Source organism: Trachemys scripta, chromosome 7, assembly GCF_013100865.1.
Source record: "Trachemys scripta elegans isolate TJP31775 chromosome 7, CAS_Tse_1.0, whole genome shotgun sequence".
In the NCBI taxonomy this organism is placed as follows: domain Eukaryota; kingdom Metazoa; phylum Chordata; order Testudines; family Emydidae; genus Trachemys; species Trachemys scripta.
In genome coordinates this window covers 110,285,179-110,312,659 of record NC_048304.1, presented here as the reverse complement: position 1 = coordinate 110,312,659, position 27,481 = coordinate 110,285,179, and the positions used below count along the sequence as shown (strand labels likewise).

The following is a 27,481-nucleotide window of genomic DNA, read 5'->3' as shown; positions in this document are numbered from 1 at the left end:
AAATTAAGTGGTTATGCAGTCCATTTAGACAGAGGAATGTGCAAACGTTGCCTGCATGGCTTTTCCTGAAAACCTTCAACAAAAGGATGGGGCTTGGGGTTGAAATGTATGTGCACGATTTAATCCTTTTGTCTGGGAAAAGGCTTATCAGTTTTGCAGAGGTGAAGCAATTGTGCTATTGTGTCCTAAAGTTCCCAGTATGCAATTTGCATTTGCAAACACTGATCCTAGTATGTTTAATGCCAGTAGATCAGAAACCAACAAAAATACGAAAAGAGGGGAAACATCTAAAACAGGCCCATGTGGTCTTTGGCTGAGCACATTTTGTTTTCCCTAGATGATGTAATGGGGATTTGTAAAATGTGCTCTGCTGTCATTCACTGATTTGGCTCCTGTTATTGACCTTTTCTGCTTTGAGCTACGCTTTGCATTGGGGAAAAGTGTGGATTACTTCTGGCCCTCCGTTATAACAAATTGGTTTACTTGCATTGGTCTCGTGCCCATTGGGATATTGATATCAACTTAGCCCAGTTGAGTGCACAAGTCCTGATGATGACAAAGGCAGAGCTGTGCTTGACGTAAAAAACCTGATGTTGGTTTCCGTTTCTGAAATCAATTTTAAACCTGACAGTTTACTGTCAGATGTATTTTGTTGATGCTGACGAGGGGACCGAAAAAGCAAATAACTGGTGAAAGGCAGCCATTCTTTGTTACAATGCATGAAGCTTTTAATTACTAGATGGCTAGCTGTGGACACCACTTAGTTGAGTTCTGTATTCAGAAGAGTTTGAGATGGCTGGCTAATTTATCTGTTTCAGTTCATAAATGGTTATGAAACCTCATTCATAAAAATGCTGATCATTTCACATGAACTGGAATGGGCTCAAAGGGAAGTTTTAAAAACTTGCTGTTGGTGTTTACTAAATATATTGCACCACGTTAATTTTGTAAGTGTGCATAGTCCAACCCAGACAGGGAAAGGACACACACAAGTGTGATGTTTGCCTGCCTTTATGTGCTGTAGCAAGGATTTATTTCAAATACATCTCCAAGAATAAGACTGATCCGCAGGAGAAATATATGTGTTTGCATGTGTTTCCCTTGTTTTGTTTTTTAATAGCTACTGTGGCACGTACCACTGTTATCTTGTTGGGTCTGGGGGGGGGTTCTTTCTGGTAGTAACCTGCTTATGTTGAGATTTTCTTCTGTAAACTACACTTCAGAGAAAAATATTTCCTGCCATTGAAACATATACCACATGACCTGTGTGTCCTATCAAAACTAACCAAGACAACTTGAATTGGAATTTTGAATGTAAAATACTGACAATTAACTGCTCATTCACAATCCACAGAACAAGAATTACTAGGAAATAATTTCAAACAACCAACAAATTCCAGAAAATTAAAAATGGCCCATGGGCAATTAACGAATGGAGAAAAGCTAAATTCAGGAGATAAATTATTAACAATGAATCATTTGCTCAGTTCTAGGACCATATCAGTTAGATAATGAAAAGACCTAGTCCCAAAGCACAATTGTTCCTCAATGGGAAATACCATAGAAATGTTTCCTTTCTCTCAGAACTATGACAGGTTTCAGAGTAACAGCCGTGTCTGTCCTATCTCAGAACTATGTTCTACTTAGAGAGGTGCTTGTGTGATGTCTTCATTGCTGGCAGGTTTATACCAGTACTTGTCTGGATGTCATGTTCTGTCTCTGAAATGCGTTTCTAAATTAAAGTGTATTTGGCTAGAAAGCATGCAATACCTTCCATTGCACTGGTTGGTCAGAAGGTAAGACTAGTTCCAGCAGGCTAGCCAATCAAGAGACCATGAACTATCAGAGGAGCCCTGATTGACTAATCTTTAGACTGTATATGATTAGATGCCTCCTTTTCCCGTCAAGTAACCCTGGGCCACTGCGATGTGACTCTGAGGCCAGGGGAGAGCAACTCTCATTCCGTATGCTGTGTCTCTTGCACTCTGGGCTAAGCTCTACCCCCCCCCCCCCCTCCGCTCCCCCATGGCATGCCAGCAGAGGCATTAGCACACCAATCAGCAATGACCTGAAAGGACAGAACAACAACCAGCTATACAACAGCAGACCCTGCACATCAATGCCTGGGGCCTGTCTCATTTTCTTTCTCTCAGCCCTGACCCTCAGCCAGTCTGACAGGACTTCTCTCTGCCTCTGGCCACTTGCTGCCTATCGCACAATAATTCTCTGGCACATTTCGCTGGCTTTCTGCCAAAGCTTTGCATCAACAACATGACCACCCAAGGCCCCTTCCTGACACAGGCCCACATCCACAGGCCCATCCTTACTTTCTTCATTTGTTTCATTCCACTAGCAACATAGCTGTTGGGCAGGGTCCTTTGGCTTAATTCAGTAATGTTTTGCTTTCTTTGGACCAAAAGCATGAATTATGACTGACTCCTTTGCTTTAGCTAACAGCATCCCTGATGGTCATTCGATAACTGAGATGTCATATCAGAAAGTTTGAGTCCAGATCTGAACATTCCCCAAAGTTCAGGAAGACTGGCTCCAGAGGGGTTTGGTTTGGCCCCCTCCTCAACTTATTAACTGTCCTAGTGGCTAAAGGTCTAATCCAAACTCCATTAAAGTCAATGGGAACCTTTCCATTGCCTTCAACAGACTTTGGATCAAGACCTACACGCCCCCTACATGTGACTTCACTGTTAGCTACCATTATTACTGGCTCATGGTGCCAGCCAGCTGAAGAGTTTCAGAACTAGTGCCACTGTTAACACACATAGTGCCACACTAGTACCACACATGGTGAGGTACAGTGTACATGACACATTGTTCCAATGTAGCTCCTACTGATTAAAATCACGATTAAATCAAGATGGAAATAAATAAAGCAAAGTTGCTTTAGAGCAAGACTGGAAGTCCTTTTTTTTTTTTTTTTCAAGTTCAGGATTATAAAATGCTTATATATCTTTTTCATCTGAGACAGATCTGTCCTTGACTACCTAAGTGGAGAGCCATTTCAAGAATACCTAGACAGCATGTACTTTGATAGGTTTCTGCAGTGGAAGTGGTTGGAAAGGTAAGCACTGCTCTTTTTAAATATATATATATATTCAGTTTCTATGCGAAACTATGCAGTCTGTTTGTCAAAAAAAGCATGCGTTGCTCCCACTGATTTTTAAATCAAAGGCAAAATTTGGCCCCATTTTTGAGTTATGAACTATCTTAGAATATAAAATTACAAGGGATGAGAAGAGGGATGGGGAAAGTGACATAAATTATTGTAGTGAGAATTTACCTGACCATCCAGACATTTAGTAGACCTCCCCTCCCATCGGCTTTCCCTCTGGCCTCCTAGACTTCATATAACAGCTCTCAGATTTTGCTCTCCTCCATTCTCCCTCTTCCCCTTCACAAAGTCCCATCGTGCCATGCTCTCTGCTCCCCTGAGCTGTGCTTCAGGATTTCCATTCTTCTCAGAAAGGCTTCCCCAAGCTTCGTATTTGGTCATAAGTGCCCATTGTTAGAAGGGTCAAAAAGCAGATTGAGGCTTTGTCCTGCAGAACGAAACCAGATAAGAATCAAACTTATCTCGGTGGTAGATCCCATTTCACCCACTAGCTGAGCCCCCCAACCATGAACAAGTCTACACCAACTATAGCCAAGATAGCAGTGGTCCTCCTTGTACATGCACAGACTCAGGAATAATCTCCTCCCCTTCCCTCTACTTTCTAGAATACCACTTTCCTCAAGATAGTGAGGATATGTCTACACTACAGTGATACTGCGGCACAGCTGCAGCACTGTAGCCATGCCTCTGTGGGCGCTGTAGTATAGACACTTCCTACATTGATGGAAGGGGTTTCTTCATTGATGAAGGTAAGCCACCTCTCCGAGAGGCGGTAGCTAGGTCTGTGGAACAATTCTTCTGCTGATCTTGCTGCATCTACAGTAGGTTGACCCAAGTATGTTGCTCAGGGTGTGTAATTTTTCACAGCCCTGAGTGCTGTAGCTAGGTTGATTTAATATTTAGGTGTAGACCAGAATATAGAGAAGTCGTAGGCCACAGATAACACCTTGGGAAGCTACATTGCAGAATGTGGGTTGTCCACCATAGACCTATAGGATGAGATTTTCAAAGCTGCTTGAGGAATTTGGACACCCAATTCCCATTAAAATTAATGGGAACTGGGTATCCAAATTTACTTATGTGGCTTCAAAAATCTCTGCCCTAACAGTTACTGTGCTCCCTGTCACTAAAAGTTATTCATTGCAGGCAAATAGATGTTTGCATCCTGTTACAAATATGTTTAAATGACCCACGTTAGCAGTTACATCCCTCCTGCATGTGTCTATGATGTGAAGTTTTAGATGTGCATCGAGTCTCCAGTTTTCACATTTGCAAACAGCATGATAAGCAATGCTAAACCAGATTCTGCTTGCTAGAAAAGTTAATAATAAAACAGAAAAACGACTTAGATATGGCTAGTGTGTTGTAGTGTTTAACTTCCAGTACACTGGGTACTGTTTAAAAAAAAAAACACTGCAATTTGAACCGTCCTTTTGCGTAGCTAACCTTTGAATGCTGATGACCAAGACAGATCTATGATAACTTTTTGGAGGACCCGCTATTTCTGGTTTTATAAAACAAAGGAAAATACAGCATGTGTGTCCTAGAGCCAGAATTATTAGGTACACATTTCCAGGAACACTTCATTTTCAGGAATCTTTAGGGGCTTTGACCTGCCAAGACAAAGAAACATGTATTCTTTGTTGGCTGGTGCCACAGCGGATTGGTGCAGCTTGCTAATGGTGACTGTCACTCTGAGTTAAAGGAATTCCACGCTTTCCACAAAGTGAATTACAAGAGAAGATTTAGGGCCAGAGTCTCAGCTTGTGTAAATCAGCATAATTCAGATGAACAATCAACAGAGCTGTGCCAATGGCACCAGCTAAATATCTAGCTCTTAAAATTAAATACCATTTGGCTGATGGTCAGCCATTTCAGGTCAGTACATGCCATATTCCACATGAAAACCATAGCATCCAGTGATCACTGTCATGCTCTATTTTCTTTCTTCCACTTAAATTGAAAAAGATCAGATGTTTCCTATCAAGTTTGACCTTTTTCAGTTTACTGTCACATCTAGGATTTGGAATTTTGTCAAATGCATTAAAGATTTTTATTCTCCCCTCCCACCCCCCCCCAAAAAAAAATAAACTTGACAAGACATCAGATGAGCCCACTCAGCTTAGGAAACTGAAGAGCACTTTTCAGCATTAAACAAAGACAACTTCACTAGCATGGAATGATTAACAGTTCGTTCTGACAGCCTGTTGGCTTCAACAGAACAGTTAAACGCTCAGTTTATTCCAGGGACACTGGCAAGTACGTAGTTATCACGGTTAATTGGTGTTTTTAACCCTACTAGTGTTTGCAATATTTTCTTAGAAGCTTGAAAATAACATTTTCCCCTTCCAGTTTGGTCCATTCCCATTTCATTTATATAAGGTTTCCTTTTCCCTCCCGCACTCTGGTTGTTTTTTTTAAATAGAGCACAAATGAACCTGGCTCACCTTAATGTTTACTTCCTTTGTTATCCTCAGCCACATCCTTCGGGTTGGTCTCACAGCTATGCTATTTAACTTGTGCTCACTGGGCTGCCCTACAGCAGCAAAACAAAGCTACTATAGGGTTCATATGAATATTCATTAGCAGTCACTTTTAATATAGTTTTATTTCATGCCTTAGTGACAGAGTGGTGGTTTAAAAAGCAAGATATTTGAAATCAAATATTCTCCAGCAAATTATAAAACTGTAGGGGAGGTAAATGTTAGAATTACGGTTGGAGGCCTGACTTTCATGGAAAAATTGTATAACATTTAATAGAGATGAAGGTCTATAGATGTTATTCTAAAATAACTATAGAAACAGGCCTGAATGGGAAACCAGTCTGCAGATTGTAAGCTCCTTGGGGCAGGGACTAATTTTTTGGCCTGTGTTTGCACAGCGCCTAGCACAGTGGGGTCCTGGTCTATGACCTAGGTGCTGTGGTGATACAAATAATAAATAACAACAGGCTTTCATGACGACTACTTAAGACTGATTTGGGCCAGTGGGAAAGTAAATTACAAATATGGCTGCTCAATTCCCTCTTCCTTGCCTATTCTATTCCTGCCTTCCCTCACCAAACCCCACTGCAATGGGACACAGAAGAAGTCCCTGAGAAGCTTGGCTGCATGACACAAATGGGACACAGGCTCCCTATCAGTCCAGTGAGTCTGAAGAATTTCCACCTGAGGTAAGGCACTCTGTGCCCATGGAGGAAGGGGCAAGACTTGACCCTTAATAGAGACCTGTGAATTATCAGATGATTCATAGAATGATTGTGTCTTTTCAAACTCTTCTGACTCCTTATATATATATATTTTTTAAATCCCATATGATGGAAAGTCAGGTCCCCATTTAGTCCTAAGACTCTGTCAGAAATTGTGCTGCACACCAGTGACTCACTAATGTGTTGTATTTTATTACAGCTTAATATGTTGGAATTGAAAAGTTCAAACCATACATAGTATTGCAGTAATGTGATTACATAATTATATAGTCTATTAGATAATGTGATTACCTTGAAATAATGTGATTATACAATATTTAGCTCTTTTGCTCTTTCAAAAGTATGATCTGAAATAAATAAATCTTAGAGAGTGCATTAAATGTAGAGTTTCTTTTTATATTTCCTTTTCTTTCAGGCAACCAGTAACGAAAAACACATTTAGGCAGTACAGGGTACTAGGAAAAGGTGGTTTTGGGGAGGTGAGTAATTCTGAAAGCTTCTGTTAAGAATGTTTCTCACCTCACAGGCACTGCAGGTTAAAAGAAATCTTTTTCATAAGAAAGAGGATGGTTTTAATCACTTAATTGCTGACAGTTTTCTGTTAACATTTCATAAGATTATAACCCTCAAGGGTCACCTACAGAAATGACTCTTTTGTTTTGTCTGTTAGTTACTTTTGAATCATGCTCACACCGTTATTATCTGTATCACAATAGCAACTAGAGGCCTCTGCTTAGATCAGGGCACAGTCTAAATGCACAGTATGAAACAGGGCCCTGCCCTGAAGAGTGTCTAATCTAAGGGTCCATCTACACAACAAAAAAACCCCTGTGTCAGTGAGTCTCAGAGCCCAGGTCAACTGACTCGGGTTCATACTGTGGTGCTAAAAATAGCCATGCAGATGTTCAGCTCTGGCTGGAGCCTGGGCTCTGAAACCCAGCAAGGGTCTCAGAGCCTAGGCTCCAAGCCTGAACGTTTACACTGCTCTTTTTAGCCTTGCAGTGTGAGTCCGAGTCAGTTGACCCAGGCTCTGAAGCTTGCTGACAGGTTAATTTTTCTGCTGTGTAGACATACCCTAAGTAGATGAGACAGACAAAGGGTGGGTGTGGAAACAGGCATAGAAAGGTGAAGTGACTACACTAAATTTACACAGCAGGTCAGTTCCAGAACCAGGGCGAGAACCCATACCCAACTCTGGATGCCCTGTCCTGTGCCCTACGCAGTGGGCCACACTGCCTCTCACACCATTAGCAAGCCCTTAAAAAAGACTGCAGACAAATCAGACAGCGAGGTACTAAACTTTATAGATAAAGGGTATTTTCTTTAACCTGCCCAAGTAATCGTTTTTCCCTTCTCTTTTTAACTTTTAGGTCTGTGCTTGCCAAGTCCGAGCGACAGGGAAAATGTATGCCTGCAAAAGATTAGAGAAGAAGAGAATAAAAAAGAGGAAAGGCGAATCCATGGCATTAAATGAAAAGCAGATTTTAGAAAAAGTCAATAGTCAATTTGTAGTGAGTATTGAACTCCTCACTATAGGCCCAGTTACATTGTCAGTCCCTGTGCATAATTCTTGTTGACTTCAGTACCTCCAATTGGCTTCATGGTACATGTAGTGGCAGCGGAAGCTGGCCCACTGTATAATGCTTACTCAGTTTACCTGAGCCCTTCTCTTTTCCAGTCAACTGACTCTAGTTTTAGCTTGCAGTATGTGAGATGTGCCCCAAATGTGGTGGCTACTTCTATTTAGGGAATTTAAAATGTTTACTCTTTGCAGCCTCCAGTTGTATTGGGGTTGCGTCAGGCTGAGCTATTTTTATCCCTAGTGATTACCTGATTTCCCAATACCTGGGTGAGAGAGGGATTTGGATGAGACTGAGCTGGCTGAGGCTCAACCCAGTAAGACTGAGAGGATGGTGCATGGTTAGCAGGAAGCATCTAGTCAATATGATGGGCCTGGTCTGTCCTGTAGGGTTGCCAACCCTCCCAGATTGGCCAGGAGTCTCCCGGAATCGGCCGCAATCTCCCGGTTGCTATTGAAAGCAATCTGGGAGATTTTAATAGGCCAAAAGTCTGGTTAGCAGCGCAGTGAGGCTTAGGTGAGCTCCCTACCTGCCCCAGCTCCACACGGCTCCTGGAAATGGCCAGCATGTCTGGCTCCTAGGCTCAGGGGCAGCCAGGAGGTCTCTGCGCGCTGCCCTCGCTCCAAATGCCGGCTCCGCAGCTCCCATTGGCTGGGAACCGCAACCAATGGGAGCTGCAGGGGCGGTGACTGAAGGGAGGGGCAGCACTCAGAGCCACTTGGCTGCCCCTGAGCCTAGGAGCTGCAGGGACATGCTGCCACTTCCAGGAGCCGCCTGAGGTAAGCACCGCCAGAGCCCTCACCCCCTCCCATATCCCAACCCCGTGCTCCAGCCCTGAGCCCCCTCTCGCACCCAAACTCCCTCCCAGATCCCAAACCCTGAATGTCCTCCTGCACCCCAACCCCCTGCCCCAGGCTCAGCCCGGAGCCCCCTCCCACACGCCAAACCCCTTGGCTCCAGCCCAGAGCCCACACCCCCTCCCACACCTCAACCCCCTGCCCCAGCTGGGTGAAAGTGAGTGAGGCTAGGGGAGAGTCAGCAACAGAGGGAGTGAGGATGACGTGAGCAGGGGCGGGGCCTAGGATAAGTGGTGGGAAAAGGGCGTGGCCTCGGGGAGGGGCAGGGGCAAGGATGTTTGAGTTTGTGCGATTCGACAGTCAGCAACCCTACCGTCCTGTGACTGAGGGTATGTCCACATAGATTTTGGAGCAAGCGGGAGCAAGCCTCCCAGCATGGGTTGACAGACTCAGGCCAGCAGGGCTCTTGCTAGTGCTCTAAAAAGAGCTGTAGAGACAGTGTTTTGAAGTTGTGACTAAGGCTCTGAACCGTAAGGAGGGGATTGGGCCTCAGAGCCGGAGCTCCAGCCAGAGCCGCAACTGCAAAGTACGGCCTACGCAGCTATTTTTAAAGCACCAGCTTGAACCCCAGAGGATTCAAAACATCAGTCCATAATATTCTAATTGCTGGGTTTTTTTTGTGGTTTTGTAAAACAATCTTCATGTTGCAAGAAGGCTCATATCTTCTCCTCGCTTTGCTTTGCTTACAATGCACTGTTGTCAAAGGTTGTCACTTTTAATGTACAAAAGTTAGCAATGACTTCAACACACCTTATGACAGAACTGCGAGTGCTATTTTACAAATATCTTTCTAGGTTAACTTAGCCTATGCCTATGAAACAAAGGATGCACTGTGTTTAGTTCTGACCATAATGAATGGGGGTGACTTGAAGTTCCACATCTACAACATGGGAAACCCAGGCTTTGAGGAGGAGAGAGCTTTGTTTTATGCAGCAGAGATTCTTTGTGGCTTGGAAGACCTGCATAGAGAAAACACTGTATACAGGTAAGCTTTCCTCAGTGTCTTGGGATGTTCATCAGGTGAAGCTTGAATTGTAGGGCCTATTTCAGTGCAGTACATCCTAGATGCTTAGGCGGTGTCTCGGATTTCTCAGAGCTTTGGAGGAATACAATAAGCCTCAGTAATAATGGAAGGAAGCAGTAGCTTTACTGAACACATTCTGTCTAGATGATATAAAACGTACTCTATAGAACTGACTAAAGCTCCCAAAATCCTGTCTCAACTTGCATGTATAAAACCTAGACAGATTCTTTAGGAGTTATTTCTCCTAAGCTACTACTTAGTCAGTGTTATACAGAGATCATCCTAGGACATGAAACTTCCGTTTTTACTAGTTAGATTGTGGTAGTGACTGTAATGTGCTATGTACTTCCCAAACAGAAAGGAAGACAGAAGGGTACAGATTAAAAAGGCAAAGGATGATGGGAAGGGATATAACATACAAGCAAAATGATCAGAGTGATTATGGACACGTAGTTTGTTAACTACATGGTTGAGTTTTGTTGTTGTTTTTTAAGTTAACACACTGGGCGTAATTCTCCCAGCACAAATGCTGGTGTAACTCAGGAGTAACTCTACTAAAGTCAAAAGGAGTTGTGGATCGGGGGATCATCCCTCTTCCTTCCGTCACGGTAACCAAATAGGTTTTTTTTCTTAACAATCAGAGATGTTTAAACGTGGTGAGAGACGAGAATCTGTGTATTTCCCTCCCCTCCCGCTGTCTTCAGAAATACCACAGGTGTACTGAGAATGTGCAACAACGTGAGATAATTACAGACCAAATTCCCCTCCCCATCCAACCTTCCCCTCTTCGGCCCCTACAGAATGACACATTAGGCATTCTCTGTGGGTTTCTCATTCACTTTCTTTCTTTCCCTCAAGAAGCAACATTGTTGTTGGAAATGGATAGGTGAGTCAACAGGGAGATCTATAAGCAGGGAAAAGAAAAGAATAATGACATTAGAAGGCGTGTGGTCCTCCAGTAGGTGAGGTGATTTATTCCTCTTCCTTCCAGTGCCCTTTCATTCAGACACCTATTGTTTTATTGAATAAAAACAATAGGTGAATAAAACAATAGGTGTCTGAATGAAAGGGCACTGATTTGAGCTTCAGAGAAGTCATGCAAGTGAGGCACGCTATAGCCCATGTCATAACCTTGATCCATGTGTGCAGCTTCAAGCTGAATGGATGTCGAATGTGCAGCTAGCAGGCAAAAAAAGACCCCAAGCCTGAAAAACTCAGCCTGCGGTTCTTGATGGGGGTTAAACACTCCTTTATGGCACATTCGGTGTAGAGCAGGAGGACAGATAATGTGTCTGAGCTCTCCACCTCCATATTGGTTGAGCATCTCATTGCACCAGGACACCATATACAAATGCTTTTGCAGGAGAGCTCAGGGATTTCTTGCTGAATCAGCAGGCTGGATGCAGAGACAATTTCCATGGATGCCAGGAAATTATTTTTTTTCCAATGGCGCTCTAATATAGTTTAAAATTATATATAATGTTTGTTTTCCTGAGCCTGGCTTATGAAATCATTATTGCTGGCATTCTATACTGCAGAGGTCCTGTGTATTGATAAGGTACCATCCAAGGGGCATTACTTCCAGAAAAATAATGTATTTTGACATGAGACCACCATTTAAATCATTAATGTGGCCATACATATCTTTATTGTGAGGAATAGGCCATAAGGAATGGAGCATTCATTGCAATTTTATACCAGCTGTGGCTCTGATCTTGTTAGCTGTCACAAGAAGGGTCAGGGAGTATTTTGGAAGAGGAAACCTCCAAGAGGAATGATCGTGATGGGTGACATTACATTCCTGCACGTGACACTTTTCCAGCACTATTTTAGAAGCTTCAGCAATGGCCCATCGTTTCTAATTCTATTAAGTGCTTAGGGTCTTACGAAAGGCACTATAGGTCAATAAAATGTAGTAGCTAAAATGTCGCAGCTTGAGCCAAGTGAGTAATTCATAACAACACACTTTTTCATCACATTTCACTCCTTGCAAACATTGTGTAAAGAGAGTAAGTAGTTCACAAAAATTCTAAAATGTACTCATGTTTAAATAGCTCTGAAACCAATACCTTGCACTCTTGGGGCAGTCACATTAGTAATGGTTTTGCTACCTGATTGGATGACTTATATAACAAACCATCAGAGGAAAATGTGTCCAGTTTGGAATATTACAGTCAAATATACAACCCAGACTTCACTTCCTGTTGCTAGTCAAACATTTGAGCTTAAATTTCACTTTTCAACCATATTTGTACTAATAGAGCTCAGCTGTTCATGGAAAGCAAGCATGCTGTGGACCCAGCTAAATTATTATTTATATAACAGTGGTGCCTGGAGTTTCCCATCTATATCCAGGCCCCATGTTTTAGGCACCGTAGAAATATATAGTTAGGCCTTGTGCAACTTTAACTACCTCAGTACAACCTCCCTATTGTGGATGCAGTTATATCAGTATAAAGTGCTTATACATGTACAGCTTATTCCCTTATGGGAAGGGGAATAATCTTATATCAGTATGATACCTATGCCTGCCTAAGTGGAGAAAGTGACTAGGGGAGAGGCTGTTCTAGATTTGATTCTGACAAATAGGGAGGAACTGGTTGAGAGTTTGAAGGTGGAAGGGAACTTGGGTGAAAGTGATCACAAAATGATAGAGTTCATAATTCGAAGGAATGGTAGGAGGGAAAACAGCAGAATAAAGACAATGGACTTCAAGGGGGCAGACTATAGCAAACTCAGAGAATTGGTAGATAAGATCCCTTGGGAAGCTTAGGGAAAAGAGAGTTCAGGAGAGCTGGCAGTTTTTTGAAGACACATTATTAAGTATAAAGCAACAGAGAGACCTGTGGCACCTTTGAGACTAACAGATGTATTGGAGCATAAGCTTTCGTGAGTGAATGCCCACTTCGTCGGATGCATGTAATGGAAATTTTTTCCCATTACATGCATCCGACGAAGTGGGCATTCACCCACGAAAGCTTATGCTCCAATACATCTGTTAGTCTTAAAGGTGCCACAGGACTCTCTGTTGCTTTTTACAGATCCAGACTAACACGGCTACCCCTCTGATTATTAAGTATACAAGAGCAAACTATCCCAATGCATGGGAAAAATAAGAAGTATGTTGAGAGACCACCCTGGCTTAGCTAGTATTTCTTCAATGACCTGAAACTCAAAGAAGAGTCATACAAAAAGTGGTAAATAAAATTATGAAGGATGAATATATTAAAAAAAAAAAAACAACACAAGCATGTAAGGACAAAATCAGAAAATCCAAGGTACAAAATGAGATTAAACTAGCTAGGGACATAAAGGGTAACAAGAAAACATTTTACAAATATATTAGAAGCAAGAGAAAGACCAATGACAGGATAGGCCTATTAGTCAATGGGGAGGGGAAACAATAACAGAAAATGCAGCAATGGCCAAAGTGTTACATGTAATTTTTATTTCAGTTTTCACCAAAATGTTTAGCCGTGGTCAAATGACTAACAATGAACATCAATGTAAATGTGGTAGGATCTGAGGCTAAAATAGAGAGAGAACTAGTTAAGAATGACTTAGACAAGTTAGATATATTCAAGTTGGTAGGGCCTGACAAAATACATCCTAGAATACTTAAGGAACTGGCTGAAGAGATCTTTGAGCCATTAGTGATTATCTTGGAGAACTCCTGGTGGAGGGCATGACAGGTTCCTCCAGGGTGCCACCTGGAACTGGGGTACCACTGAGCCCTGTTGACCCACCAGCCTGGGCTCCTTCTCATACTGTGCTGCTGTGACAAGCTTGTACTTTCATCAGCATTTACACAGGTTGGAACACACCCAGCTGCACTTACATGCAGGCTCTCTAACCATCAGCCTAGGACCCCAGAGCAGTACCGTCCTGCCTTAGTCAAATCTGGCCAGTATATGGGTTTAACACCCGGTCCGCCTCTCCCTCAACGTGAAGAGGACCATGCACATTTGTGGTAACCAAGCTGAGATTTTCCCCGGACACCTTAGTCAAACACACACTGGTTTGGACTAAAACATAAAATAAGTTTATTAACTACAAAAAGATAGATGATAAGTGATTATAAGTGATAGCAAATAGATCAAAGCAAATAAAACGTGCAAACTAAGCTCAATATACTACATAGATCGGATATGAATAGCAAATCCTCACCCTAAGGAATGATACAAGCAGGCTGCAGATTCTTAAGGGGAAAGCTGCACTGGCTTACAGCTTGGCACCCCCAGGTGTTTCATTCACAGGCTAAAAATCCCTTTAGCCTGGATCCCGCACTTCCCCCAGTTCAGCCTTTGTTCCTCAGGTGTTTCCAGGAGTCTCTTTGGGTGGAGAGTCAGTGAAGAAGCATGATGATGTCTCTCCCCTGCCTTAAATAGATTTTGTATATGGCAGGAATCCTTTGTTTCAAAGCTTGGTTCCCACACCAGTCAGTGGAAAAACACTGATATCCCAAGATGGAGTCTAGCACCAGGTAACCTGGTCACATGTCCCTGTAGTGTCACAGCAGCCATAACTCAGAGGCTGTCTGTAGGGTCTTCAGGAAGGCTCCTAGGTGAGAGATAAGCTTATTCTAAGGCCTGTTGTTGTCTCCTAATGGCTCATTAACCTGAATGGGCCCTTCGCAGCCAGCCATCTATACTGAGAGCCTTTTGCCTAGTGGGCGTTCTCCAGGTGTAAACACATTTGTTCTATAGATATATAGTCAATATCCCCAACTTCAGATACAAATATAATACATACATACAAACAGGATAATCATATTCAGTAAATCATAACCTTTCCAGTGACACCTCACATGACTTATCTTGCATAAAATACATCATAATTATGCCATAATCATATCATAAAAATATATCTATGAAGAATATGGGGTGCAGTGTCACAGTGGGGAGAGATCCCAGTGGACTGGGAAAGGGCAAATATAGCACCTATCTATAAAAAGGGGAATAAGAACAATCCAGAGAGTTATAGACCAGTCATCTTAACTTCTGTACCCAGAAAGATTATGGAGCAAATAATTAAACAATTAATTTGTAGGGACCTAGAAGATAATAAGGTGATAAATAATAGTCAACATGGATTTGTCAAGAGCTAATCATGTCAAACCAACCTAATACCCTTCTTTGACTAGGTAACAAGCCTCCTGGATGGGGGAGAAGCAACCAATGTGAGATATCTCGACTTTAATAAGGCTTTTAATACTGTCTCACGTGACCTTTTCATAAATAAACTAGGGAAACATAGTCTAGGCAAACCTGTTATAAGTTGGGTGCACAACTGGTTGGAAAACCATATTCAGAGAGTAGTTATCAATGGTTCATAGTCAAACTGAAAAGGCATATTGAGTGGAGTCTGTAGGGATCTGTCCTGAGTCCATTTCTATTCAATATCTCCATAAATGATTTGGATAATGGCATAGAGAGTACACTTATAAACTTTGCAGATGATACCAGGCTTGGAGGAGTTGCAAGTGCTTTGGAGAACAGCATTAGAATTCAAAATGATCTTGACAAAATGGAGAAATGATCTGAAATAAATAGGATAAAATTCAATAAAGAGAAGTGCATAGCACTACACTTAGGAAGGAATAATCAATTGCACAAATACAAAATGGGAAGTGACTGCCTACAGAGGAGTACTGCAGAAAAGGATCTGCGGTTTATAATGGATCACAAACTAAATATGAGTCAACAATGTAATACTGTTGCAAAAAAAGCAAACGTCATTCTGGGATGTATTAGTAGGGGTGTTGTAAGCAAGACACAAGAAGTAATTCTTCCACTTTACTGAGCCCTGATAAGGCCTCAACTGGAATACTGTGTCTGGTTCTGGTCACCACACTTAGAGAAAGATGTGGACAAACTGGAGACAGTCTAGAGGAGAGCAACAAAAATTATTAAAGGTCTAGAACAGGGGTGGCCAACCTGTGGCTCGAGAGCCACATGCGGCTCTTCAGAAGTTAATATGCGGCTCCTTGTATAGGCACCGACTCCGGGGCTGGAGCTACAGGCGTCAACTTTCCAATGTGCCTTGGGGTGCTCACTGCTCAACCCTGGCTGTGCCACAGGCCCTGCCCCCACTCCACCCCTTCCCGCCCCCTTCTCTGAGCCTGCCATGCCCTCGCTCCTCCCCATCCGAGCCTCCTGCACACCACGAAACAGCTGATCAGGAGGGACGGGGAGGCGCTGATTGGTGGGGCTGCCGGTGGGTGGGAGGTGGGGGGGGAGCTGATGGGGAGGCGGGGGCTGCTGACGTATATCTGTGGCTCTTTGGCAATGTACATTGGTAAATTCTGGGTCCTTCTCAGGCTCAGGTTGACCACCCCTGGCTTAGAAAACATGACCTAAATGAAATATTGAAAAACTTGGGTTTATTTAGTCTGGAGAAGAGAAGGCTGCGGGGGAACATAACAGTCTTCAAGTATGTAAAAGGTTGTTATAAAGAGGGTGATAAGTTGTCCTCCTTAACCACTGAGGCTAGAACAAGGAGCAATGGGCTTAAATTGCAGCAAGGGAGATTTAGGTTAGACATTAGGAAAAACTTCCTAATTTTCAGGATAGTTGAGCTCCAGGACAAATAACCTATGGAGCTTGCGGAATCTCCATCATTGGAGGTTTTTAAGAACAGGTTAGACAAATGCCAGTCAGGGATGGTCTAGATCAGGGGTGGGCAAGCTACAGCCTGCGGGCCACATCCGGCCCATGGGACAGTCCTGCCCGGCCCTTGAGCTCCCTCCCCAGGAGGCTGTCTCCCCTCCCCTGCAGCCTCAGCTCGCTGTGCCGCCAGCGCTCTAGGTGGTGGCACTGTGATCTCCTGCCGGGCAGCGTGGTGGCATGGCTGGCTCCAGCAGGGCGGCACAGCACAGCTGCCAGTCCTGCTGCTCTGAGGTAAAGGGGCAGGGAGAGGGGAGTTGGGTAAGGGGCAGGAGGTCCCGGAGGCAGTCAGGGGACAGGGAGCAGGGGGCAGTTGGATGGGGCAGAGGTCGTGTGGGGGGAGCAGTCAGGGGACAAGGAACGGAGGGGGAGTTGGATAGGGTGGGAGTCCCAGAGGGCCTGTCAGGGGGCGGGGGTGTGGATAGGGGTCGGGACAGTCAGGGGACAGGGAGCAGGGGGGGTTGGATGGGGGTGGGGTCCCGGGAGGGGGCAGTCAGGGGACAAGTAGCAGGGGGGTTGGATGGTTGGGGGGGCTCTGAGGGGAGCAGTCAGGGTGTGGGGGCCAGGCTGTTTGGGGAGGCACAGCCTTCCCTACCCAGTCCTCCATACAGTTTTGGAGCCCCCATGTGGCCCTCAGGCCAAAAAGTTCGCCCACCCCTGGTCTAGATAATACATAGTCAGCACCAGGAATGCAGGGGACTGGACTAGATGACCTATCGAGGTCCCTTCCAGTTCTGCATTTCTATGATTCTATAACTGCATTCACAGTAGGGCTTTTATTAGTATTACTATTTCAGTAAAAAAATGACACCACTCTAAAAATTCATAGTTATACCATTAAAATATTCATGTGTAGACCATGCATAAGAGACGGTCTCCGCCCTGGAGGTGCTTACAATCTAAAAGACAAATAAAGGCTGGGAGAACCGAAGTATTTTTACCTCTATTTTACATATAGGGCACTGGGGCACCGAAAGATGACATGCCTTGTCATACATGGAACTAGTGACAGAGCTGGGACTTGAATCACTGTCTCCTGAGTCCCAGCCCAGACTGGAAATCACAAGACCATCTTCGCTCCTATTCAAGCGAATTCAGAAATTAATTTTGATTTGAACATGCAGGAATTATTTTTTCTTACTTCACTTGGCTGTTGCTGCAGCATGAAATGTGACTGATTGCTGACAGCATTGAAAATGAAAGTAAAGGATGGAATCTAGGCTCCTCAAGGAAATGGCTCCTAAGAGCTTAAAATTAGATTGAAAAAAGTATGTGGGGAATGACCTTTATTACATGGCTCCAACACCGAGACCCTTTGGTTAACATTTAGAGAGAAGCACACAGTAGTGTGTAAAATAAAGTCATACATTCTCCACAGCATTCTTCTCCCCTTCACATATTTGAGTACTGTTTGTTTGAAAAGTAGGCTTGGTACCACTGGGCACTCAGCGAAGTTTATCTTGTGAGGTCAAGAGGGTTTTAAACTAGCAAAAGGAGGAGAAGAATGTTTGTGGCACTGTGTGTTTCTGCTTAAAATAATAAATGAGAGCAAGATAGGTTTTGAAAATGTGCCCTTGGCACTGTCAGATTATAAAATACCCCTATCCAATGATAGCAAAACTCCAACTATTCCAATAGCACAGTTTGAAATAGTACCTGCATGTACTCTGTATGGTGGGTGGGCCTCCTGCAATGCAGATTTCTCTCCTTCTAACACCCACTGCCCACACAAACAATGTGCGTGCACACACACACTTCGAAAAGAAATCTTTCTTACTAGGGAATCTAATACATTCATAAATCCAGGTGGCCTTTAAAAAACGGTAATCCAAATTCTACCTGAATTTACACCCTGTTCAACCCCATTACTTTGACAGAGTTACAGGGGGAAGAACTTGGTCTATTGCGAGCAATATGGTGCCTCTTCCCAAACCTGTATTCCCTAGATAGTCCCAGTCTCCCTCACCTTTAGGATCCTCATTCAATCTCAGTCATCCTGCCCCCATCCCAGGCTTCTTGCCCAACCAGTCCCAGTCACATCCCCATTGCTCCCAAACCCAGCCTCTGCACATACGCCCAGACTCTTTGTCCCAATTTACTTCCTTCCTCTCCATTCAAGTCCATCCTATGTGCCCTCTGCATTTGACTCAGGCCTTTCCTTCTTCTTTATGCCTGGGCGTCAGCAGGGAGAACATTGGAAACACAGGAGACAGTCTCCCTACTCTCATTTCTAGCACCTGGCATGACAGCAGCCCACAACTGGAAAAATTCCACTCAGCCCCTGAAGCCCTGGAATGAGTCTGGTCAGCATACAGGAGCTGTGAGGGATGGAGCATACTCAGTGCAGATGGAATCCTCTAAGAGAGGGGCTCTCAAACGTTTTCTTTCTGAGACCCCTCAACATGCTATAAAAACTCCAGCTGTGCCACAACAACTGGTTTTTCTGCATATAAAAGTCAGAGCTGTCATTAGGGGGTAGCAATTGCCTGGGATCCCACACCACAGAGGGTTTTGCTCTGGCTTCAGCTTCAGTCCTGGGTGGTGAGGCTTGGGGCTGCAGTCCCACACGGTGGAACTTCGGCTTTCTGCCCTGGGCCCTAGCGAGTCTAGTGCCAGCCATGCTTGGCGGACTCCCTGAAACCTGCTTGCGGCCCCCCCAGGAGGCCCCGGACTCCTGATTGAGAACCACTGCTCTGAGAATTAAGATGACAAATTCTAACAAGTCTTTACTGCGTTTGTGTGAACCAAGATTTTTCAAAGGCTTATATCTTTGGGCATTTTATAACAGGAAAACCAAAAGACACGTCCCTGACATCAGGGCAGCCTCTTGGTCAACTTTCAAGCCCTTGCTCCCAACCATGGAGGTACTAGAGCTTCTCAATGACATGGTTGTAAGGAAAATTTTACCATGGGCAAAACAACATATTTTTCCCTAACTTTGTTCTGAACCATTTTTGCTGAAACTTTCTTAAAAAAAAAAAATCAGACTGAGGCAGACCCCAGAAAGTTTCAGCCTGAATGGTTATAATTGGCCAAATTTATAAGCAACTGAAAATGGGATTTTATAATGGGAATTGTCAGGCAACCTTAACTACAGGCGGGGTAGCTACCAGCTCCGCCTATGACGTGTGCCAGGCCAACTATCAGAAGGCAGGGTGAATCCATTAGAAAGCAAATTATGAAGTGAAGTCTTTGCTTGGGGAAACAATTTAACTGCAGTTAAGAAAAAGACCTATCTGGAGTCAGTCTTGCTGTGCAATAAGTAGTAGAGTTTTATATTGGTTTTACAAGTTCTTTACTGTTTCAGTTGACTCCCAACTGGTTTATCGCCAGTAGGATATATATTCATACCCTGCACTGGGCTTGTGAACCGCTTTCACACAAATAACTGCAATCTTTCATTTTCAGAGATTTGAAGCCAGAAAATATCCTGTTAGATGATTATGGTAAGTCTCAGAGGTTTAGAGATATTTTTTTCACAGTAAAGTAGCTTAAGTTAGTTTTAGGACACATTGTAATAAAGCAAATAATGCTCTGAAGTGAATAAGAGGCTCATCATATACTAGTGCTTGTGTCTTGGGATGCATAAAGTGATAGAACTTTACACAAGGACTGCTACACAGCTGAGCAAACTAGGCTGCATAGCAGAGTATGTTCCTTTGGACAGTGGCTTATCTAGCAATAGGTCTGCCTTTTCCACTGTCTTCCCTACATTACTTCCACAATAGGAAGGAAGTTGTGAAATCTATGCCCCCAACTCCCTTTTCAGAGGTACTTGACCCTCTGTTTGTCAGCTGTCATTTTATTCAAACCAGTGAGCCCATTGCTAGCTACAACCTGCCATGATCAAATCTCATGCTTCAGTGCATAAACTAATCACTGCTATGGTCAGGAAGGAAATTCCCCCCCATTTACAGCAGTGCAGAATTGGTCAAAGGGCAGATATATCTTTCTTTGAGGCAGCAAGTCTATGGCAAATCCTGTGTTCCAATGACTCTGGCTCAACACTGACCATGCCAGTGCCAGGTATCCTAGTGTAGGACATGAGTGACTATTATCACATATATGATGTGCTTCCATTTGAACTGGGGCTTTCAAGCCTGTGCAGCCTTCAGATCATTACTAAATCATTAGGCCATTTATAATTTAGTGAACTATCAAATTGCTACCTACATGGGTCCTCTGATACCACAGAGATGGGACTGCAGTTGGGACCTAAATGGACAGAATAGATTAAGTTACCCAAGTTATCTCAGTCTTGACTCTCCCGCCTTTCTAAAGAAACGATACACAATAGACTCGGGATCTGTAAAGTTATTGGACATTTTAATGAAAACACTGCTGTGGAATGCAGTGTGCTTGAGCTGATTTCTATGTTAAATACGCTCCATAGTTGTTGAGTGGTTTCCTTTCTGAGATAATTTGATTTAAGTTAAAAATATGGTCGGGGTGGGGGAGGCGGACACATATAATTTCAAAATCTGTTCCTTTACTCACATGCTCCCCAATCTTCGACTTTCCAAAATCTGGATATAAGTAGTAATAACCTCCAGGTTTTTAGGGCTCTTAAATAGTATTCCTCAAGGAACAGACCCTTATGTTGCAAACAAGACCTGAAAGTTGAGCTTTAGTTATAGATTCAGGACCAAATTTAGTTATTTTTACAAGGTAAACTATCACAAAGTGATACAAGTTAGTGATAGAAAAGACCAATTAGGTCAACCTGTCCATCCACTTAGGTCAATGCAAGATATTTCCTGACAATATACCTACCATTGCTTTTTTCCAGTCCAGTTTTAAATATGTCAAGCAATGAAGACTAGTCCACAGTGTAATAGACCTCACTGTTTGGATTTTTCACTGCCATTCAGCCTAAACCTTCCTTTTTTAAATTTCATTGCATTACTCTTAAGTAAAACCCCTAGTATCACCCAAAATCATTTCTCCCTTCCTGAATGATTATATTTTTTTCAAATTCAGTGCTAGTGGCATTTTTCTTCTCACAGTATTTAGATGAATTCCAAAGTGGTCCATTGAGTATAACTTTTGTGTTTTTAGCCATTTGAGGACTGCACTTTAATATTTGCTTTTCCCCCCTTAGGCCATATTAGAATATCTGATCTGGGTCTAGCTGTTAAAATCCCGGAGGGTGACTCAATCCGTGGAAGGGTAGGAACAGTAGGGTATATGGGTAAGTACCTCAATCGCTCATTTTATTGATAGTTTACTCTATTATTGTGACTTTGGAGTTCTGTCTGGAGTGCAGATTAACTAAATCTATAGGAAACTGTTCTACAAGACCAGAAGAGATGTCTGTGAGCTTTCCAGTATTTTTAAGGGGCTATATTAAGGGATGGCTGTTTCGTCTTCTAGCTTGAGTCCAATTCCTGGTGTTTGCCAGAGGGGTTTCAAGTTTAGCAATGTTCTTCAAATGAGTGTGGTATTAATTCTCTCCTACTTTAGAATACAAAACAAGTCAGAATTCAGTTAGCACAGAACTCTTCACAAGTGTGAGTGGGCTAAATTGAACCTTGCAGTCAGTGGCGTTATGCTAGTGTTAACTACAGTGTGTGTGTGTGTGTGTGTGTGTGTGCTAATGTGTACTAGAAGGGGGAGAACTGTATGTGTGTGTATTAGAGTGTGAAGGGACATCTACCCTGCAAGTGAAGGTGTAATTGTAGCATGAGTAGGCATATCCATTGTCATGAAGACATGTCAGTGTGGGCTAGCAACCAGAGTACATACCCAGGATCCCTAGCGGGCTTGTACGCGGCTTGCTAGCTTGTGCTGAAGCCTATGCCATCACCTCTCGCTTCTATTGTTACCTGTGCGAGCTGGATTAAAATTAGCATGCGTATGCCTGCCCTTGCTACAATCACACATCCACTTGAGTACAGACATACACTGTGAGACTCTGTGTGTATCTGTTAGAAAAAGTGTGTGTGTGTGTGTGTGTGCGCGACTGTGCGTGAGAGAGGTTTTCTCTGCGTGTTTATGATAGAGTGAGCAAGTCTTTGTGTATCTTTGTGTGTTTCAGACAGAGAGAGAGTTTGTGTGAAAAGGAGAGAGTCGGTGTGCTAGTCTACACACCAACATGCACTGATATAACTAACCCAATTTCCTAAAACCAACTGAGTTATTTCAATGTAAACCTGTAGGCGGACACTCATTTTGGAATAAAAGTGGTTAAAATGTTTGGGCTAAAGTTGATAACAAACTGACTTTAGCCACTTTTATTCCATATGTAGACTTGCATCTAAGTAACTAAATAAGTTATAAAGCATATCTTTAGCTATCTACAACAAATTTGTGTGTAGATCAGGGCCATGTGTTTGTGTTCAGAGAGTAAACATGCATGTTGGAAAGTGACTGTATGCAGAGTGAGTATATATACAGCACACAGTAGATGTTTGTTTTTTAAATAAAAATATATACACAAACTGATCCAAAGGACAGAATTTGCTTTTTAGGAAATTTCATTTTTGTTTAAATAATGTTTGTTTGCCATTTCTTTTTTAAATTTAAAGTCTTGATGAACTTTCAAGATTGGGCCAGTCAAAAATATTTGGCTTCCACTGATTTTTGTTGTTGTTGTTTTTTAATCCCAGCTGTGTTTTTATATATGCTTCTGCATGAATAGCTGCATTCTGTATTTTCTGTAACTCAGCTAGTAGAAGCCAGGAGAGACTCTTATATTTTTCCCACAGTTCTCTGCAGCTGTGTATTCAGTCATTGAAATAAGAGGGTTAGGGGTTTTAGTTATTTTTCTGTAGAAATATTAAGTGTTTTCACAAGATGTGTCTTTGTCCCTCACAGCTCCAGAAGTCTTGAACAATCAGAGGTACGCCCTCAGCCCTGACTACTGGGGGCTAGGTTGCCTCATTTATGAAATGATTGCTGGACAATCACCATTTCGTGGAAGGAAAGAGAAGGTAAAGAGAGAAGAGGTGGACAGGAGAGTCCTGGAGACTGAAGAGGTGTACTCCCATAAATTTTCTGAGGAGGCCAAGTCTGTCTGTAAAATGGTAAGGGGATTTGACAACTTACTGTGGTAGATTCGTTATCAGGCTGTAGTCTACAAACTACAATTCAGAGGGCTGCAGAACCCAGAGTTAACCTCACTGGTCCATTACCAGGAGATTTGCACCCACTGTTCGTCCAGATTGTGTTGAGTGGGTTTATTTGGGCTGGTTTGAGTTTCTTGATGATCAGCTTGATTTTATCTAACCTTTTTTGGATGGGGGAGCAGTATCTATATTTTCCTGGATTCAGGAGACTTTGAACACCAGATTTTAGCCAAGAATGCACCTTGTGGCTTTTATTAACTTTGTGGAAAGAAAGGCCTGATGCTGCAGGACTCTTGAGTGTCTAATGTAAGACCTGAGCACTCTTCACTGCCATTGTCTTCCATGGGAGTTGAGAGTACTGAGGAGTACTGCCATTGTCTTCCATGGGAGTTGAGAGTACCTAGATTACATTATGAAAGTGTAAACCCCTTCTCTCCGCCCCCCAACCCGCTACCTTTACTATCACTTTCCCCAGCTCTGCTATGCTGACCGCTTTGTTAAATCACTGTTGGGCTGTCCTTTAAAATGTCTTCTGTTACCCTTTCAGCTGGGAGTGCTCTTTTCCAAAACCATGGCCATTGCTGGGAAGGGAAATCCCCAAACCATGTAAGAGTTAATCAATGACATTCCAGCATATGTCTTCGAAAGGCCAAATTTTAATTTGGAAAGGGGTGTTGCATTAGCCTTGATTTTCTAGTGTGGTGTCCTGCAGGGTACTGCAAACTAGCAGAGAAACAGAAGGAAAAGGAAAGGTTAGTGAATAAATAGTGCGAGCTTCACCAATACCTCACGCAACACACAGGCAAGTGGCATATTAATATCATTCTGGTTGGTGGACTGGATAGCAGCTACTGAGCAAACTAAGAACAGCATCACCGCCAAGAATCATGAGTGCAAGTCATTAACTCACAGTGCACTAACCCAATGCCACATCTCATGGAGTGGTAATTAACTGGCATCATTCCTGATAGATTCCTGAGGCCATATGCTGTTCTTGATCTGTGTGCAGAACTCCCCACTGATGTCAGTGGGAGTTGAGTGCAAGGATAAAGGACAGTATGCGGTTCCTTAATGATGGTTTCATGCACTCAAACAGCCTGCCTTCTCCTGACAAGCTCCATTTCAACTAATGACAGGCCAGGGGGAAAGCCTTCTGGTGGCAACTTGGTGTTCATGAGCCCTGCCAGCATTAAGTTTGCATTACACACCAAACAGAAACCTCCAGCCTGTTATAAAGAAATGGATAGGAGACAAAAATGACTTTTACTTCTGTTTCTGCGCCTAGTTATAGGGCTGGAAGCATGGTGGGGAAAAAGTGTCATTCAGAGTAAAATAATATAGCCACTGTCCATGAAAAGTTAAAGCTGAGGAGAGCTAGGTGAGGGTTAGTGGAATGGTGGTGGAATTGTCCCATCCCTGATGTCATGCCTACCAGAAATCAGCCAATAAATCTAGATTAGGTCAAAGTTGGACATAGCAGGTGTCAGTGATAATCTCTTTTATCCATCAGGGGAAGCAACTCACACACGTTAGGGCACTCTTCAAAATTAATAATAATACATAATAATAATACCTAACAATGAGATCTTGAACTCTTGGATATCACAAAACCTCCCCTTTAACTCTGTCAGAGAGACTTTTGACTCTCCCCTAGGTTGATTGGTTAGTGTAATATACAATGTTTTATTTTATCCCTGTCTCTTTGTTACCTAACCCATTCAGTATCAGTATGGTTCATTCACTGGGTGTTGATCACGCGCACAGTGTCGTATTTTTCTAACCTTAAAAAAGTTAGTTAAAACAAAGTCTCTCCTTTGGGTGCTTGTTTCTATCTTGAGACCAAAATTAATCTAATGGGCCCCCTTATATTAATTGACTTAACGGGTGTTGTGACTCTCCTTATGCTGTTTTTTCCCACCCGCTCAGCATTTTCCATATTACCCCATAAATTGCTTCCTTTATTCCTGTCATTTGAGGATTGAAAGGCTTTTTTTGTCATATCGTATGATATGAATCTGACAGACTGAATCTCCTAACACATATTTAATCCATAAATGTATAAGAGGGCTGTGGATTGATTTATTTAACAATCTCTGCTCCAGTTGTTTCTTTTCCTGTAGCGGGGGAAAACTACACAGAAAATGTCTCTGACATTACAGAGTTGGAATCCCCACCTGAGATCTGAATTTGTGACATCAAAGGATCAGAGAATCCTTTGTACCAAAGTATAGAGCATTAGCATTAGTGGGACATTGACATTTCAGACCATTTTGTGATAGCCCTATGCTGGTGAATGTAAATCACTGTGGATTAAATTCTGCCCTCACTTATACCCTTTTCATCCCACTTTGTGCCTGTGTCATCCTGATGGAAAGTATTGCTGCTTAGGATCAACTTCACTAGTTGGCGTTAGGAGATCTTCTGATTTGTAGCTCTGTTCATAGACTATAGACTCTGAACTAGATTAAAGTACGATTGCTCCGGTCATTTGGCTAATGCCCCAAGAGGCCTTGCCATCAGCAGTGATGCATTTGCTTTTGTTGTGCCTTATTCATATTAAATGCATCTTTTGCAAATTTAACATTTAAAAAGAAAACCCTCTGCAAACGGCTCAAAATACACAATCGTCATCTCCGTTCCTGGTCATGTCTACATGGGATGGACATTTCGGTCTCGTACCCATGACTATTGCTAAAGCCCACTGGAGCTTCAGCAAGCAGGAGGACCTGTCAATGCCTGTGGAGTGGTGGGCCACCTCCGTCTACAAAACTCCCCAGTCCTCTCTGCTTCCTGCCAGCAGCAGCAGATAAGCAGTCTCCTACTTCACCTGAGCTACAGGGCATTGGGAAGTCCTTATAGAATTTCCATATGGCTCCAGGTTTGTCCCCGCTGGGACTCGCGGCCTCTTTAAGGAGATTGCTCAGCAGCGTACAGCAGCTTCTCTTTACTGCCTCAGGCAAAGGCAGAGAGCTGAGTGCTGGTTCCCTGTAGCTGTGCCAGGCAGGAGAATCTTGCCCTTTCTGTGTCCAGGTGGAGTTCCCCCAGCAAGTGCACTCTCCTCCTAAACAGACCCCACTGCACCAGCAGGAGCAGCTTCCAGGCAGTGGCCCCAGCTGGAGGAACAGTTATTGGCCCTTCAGATCCAGGCTCAGTGGGGCTTGTGAGGCATCGTCTCAGCAGTGGCCAGTCAGTTGTGTAGTGACCAGCGGTTTCAGCCAACTCCCAGCTGCCTGCTCCACCTATGCCTCCGCAGCCAGAAGCAGCAATACACCAGCGGCCAACTCCATTCATGCTCCAAAGACCGGTTTCTGCATCAAAGGTTGTTGCAAATTGGCTCCTGGACATCACTGAGGGACTCAGGTCTCCCCACCCAGCCTCAGCCACCACACCCTGTGACCGTATGTACCAAACAGGAGCCAACGTTTTCAGCCAGACGAGGATCAATTCCCAGATTGAGTTAATATCCCCAGCCGGCCCAGAGGTGGAAGCCCTGCAAGGACTGCTGGAACTATAACAAGGCAATGGGGCCTGTTTGTCTTCCCTCCATCCTGAGCAAGAGTTGCAGGCGTCTTATATCTAACACAGGCTGTTCCAAGTCCACCCCTGCCCACTGCATCTGAGAGGTCAGCAGCGCTGGCTATGAAAGCTTCTGGACATCAGTAAAACATTTTCCAGGAAAAAGCCAGCAGAAGTAAAGTCCAAGAACCAGTGGGAACTTAAGAGTAAAAGAGAGCCTTCTGCGTTAGGATTTCTCCTCTCATATGAGGAGAGGATCCCTTCAGCATAAAGGCAGGAAGCAGATGTGGTCTTTGTCCTCTCTGACCAGGAGCTACAGAAATTGGCTGGAGAAAAGTCGGACTCAGATGGGGAAACTCTTTAGGCCATCAGACCTCAGTGAGCTTTCCCTATAAAGGGTGAAATTTAGAACCCTGCTGTGGTTAAAAAAACACAAA

At 43.4% G+C, this 27,481-nt stretch overlaps 1 protein-coding gene across 4 annotated transcripts in view; it reads left to right on the top strand.

Annotated features, from left to right (window-relative positions):
- Window positions 1-27,481, top strand: part of GRK5 (G protein-coupled receptor kinase 5) — a 234,569-nt gene that overhangs the window by 194,777 nt on the left and 12,311 nt on the right. For 2 of the 4 annotated variants that reach the window (XM_034775048.1, XM_034775049.1), the window contains 7 exons: window positions 2,984-3,076; window positions 6,751-6,814; window positions 7,706-7,846; window positions 9,567-9,757; window positions 19,870-19,907; window positions 21,563-21,652; window positions 23,278-23,486. In XM_034775048.1, coding sequence (XP_034630939.1) covers window positions 2,984-3,076; window positions 6,751-6,814; window positions 7,706-7,846; window positions 9,567-9,757; window positions 19,870-19,907; window positions 21,563-21,652; window positions 23,278-23,486 — 826 coding nt within the window. Of the gene's footprint in view, window positions 1-2,979; window positions 3,077-6,750; window positions 6,815-7,705; window positions 7,847-9,566; window positions 9,758-19,869; window positions 19,908-21,562; window positions 21,653-23,277; window positions 23,487-27,481 lie in introns of those variants that run through there. The other 2 variants (XM_034775050.1, XM_034775051.1) reach the window with 2 other exon arrangements.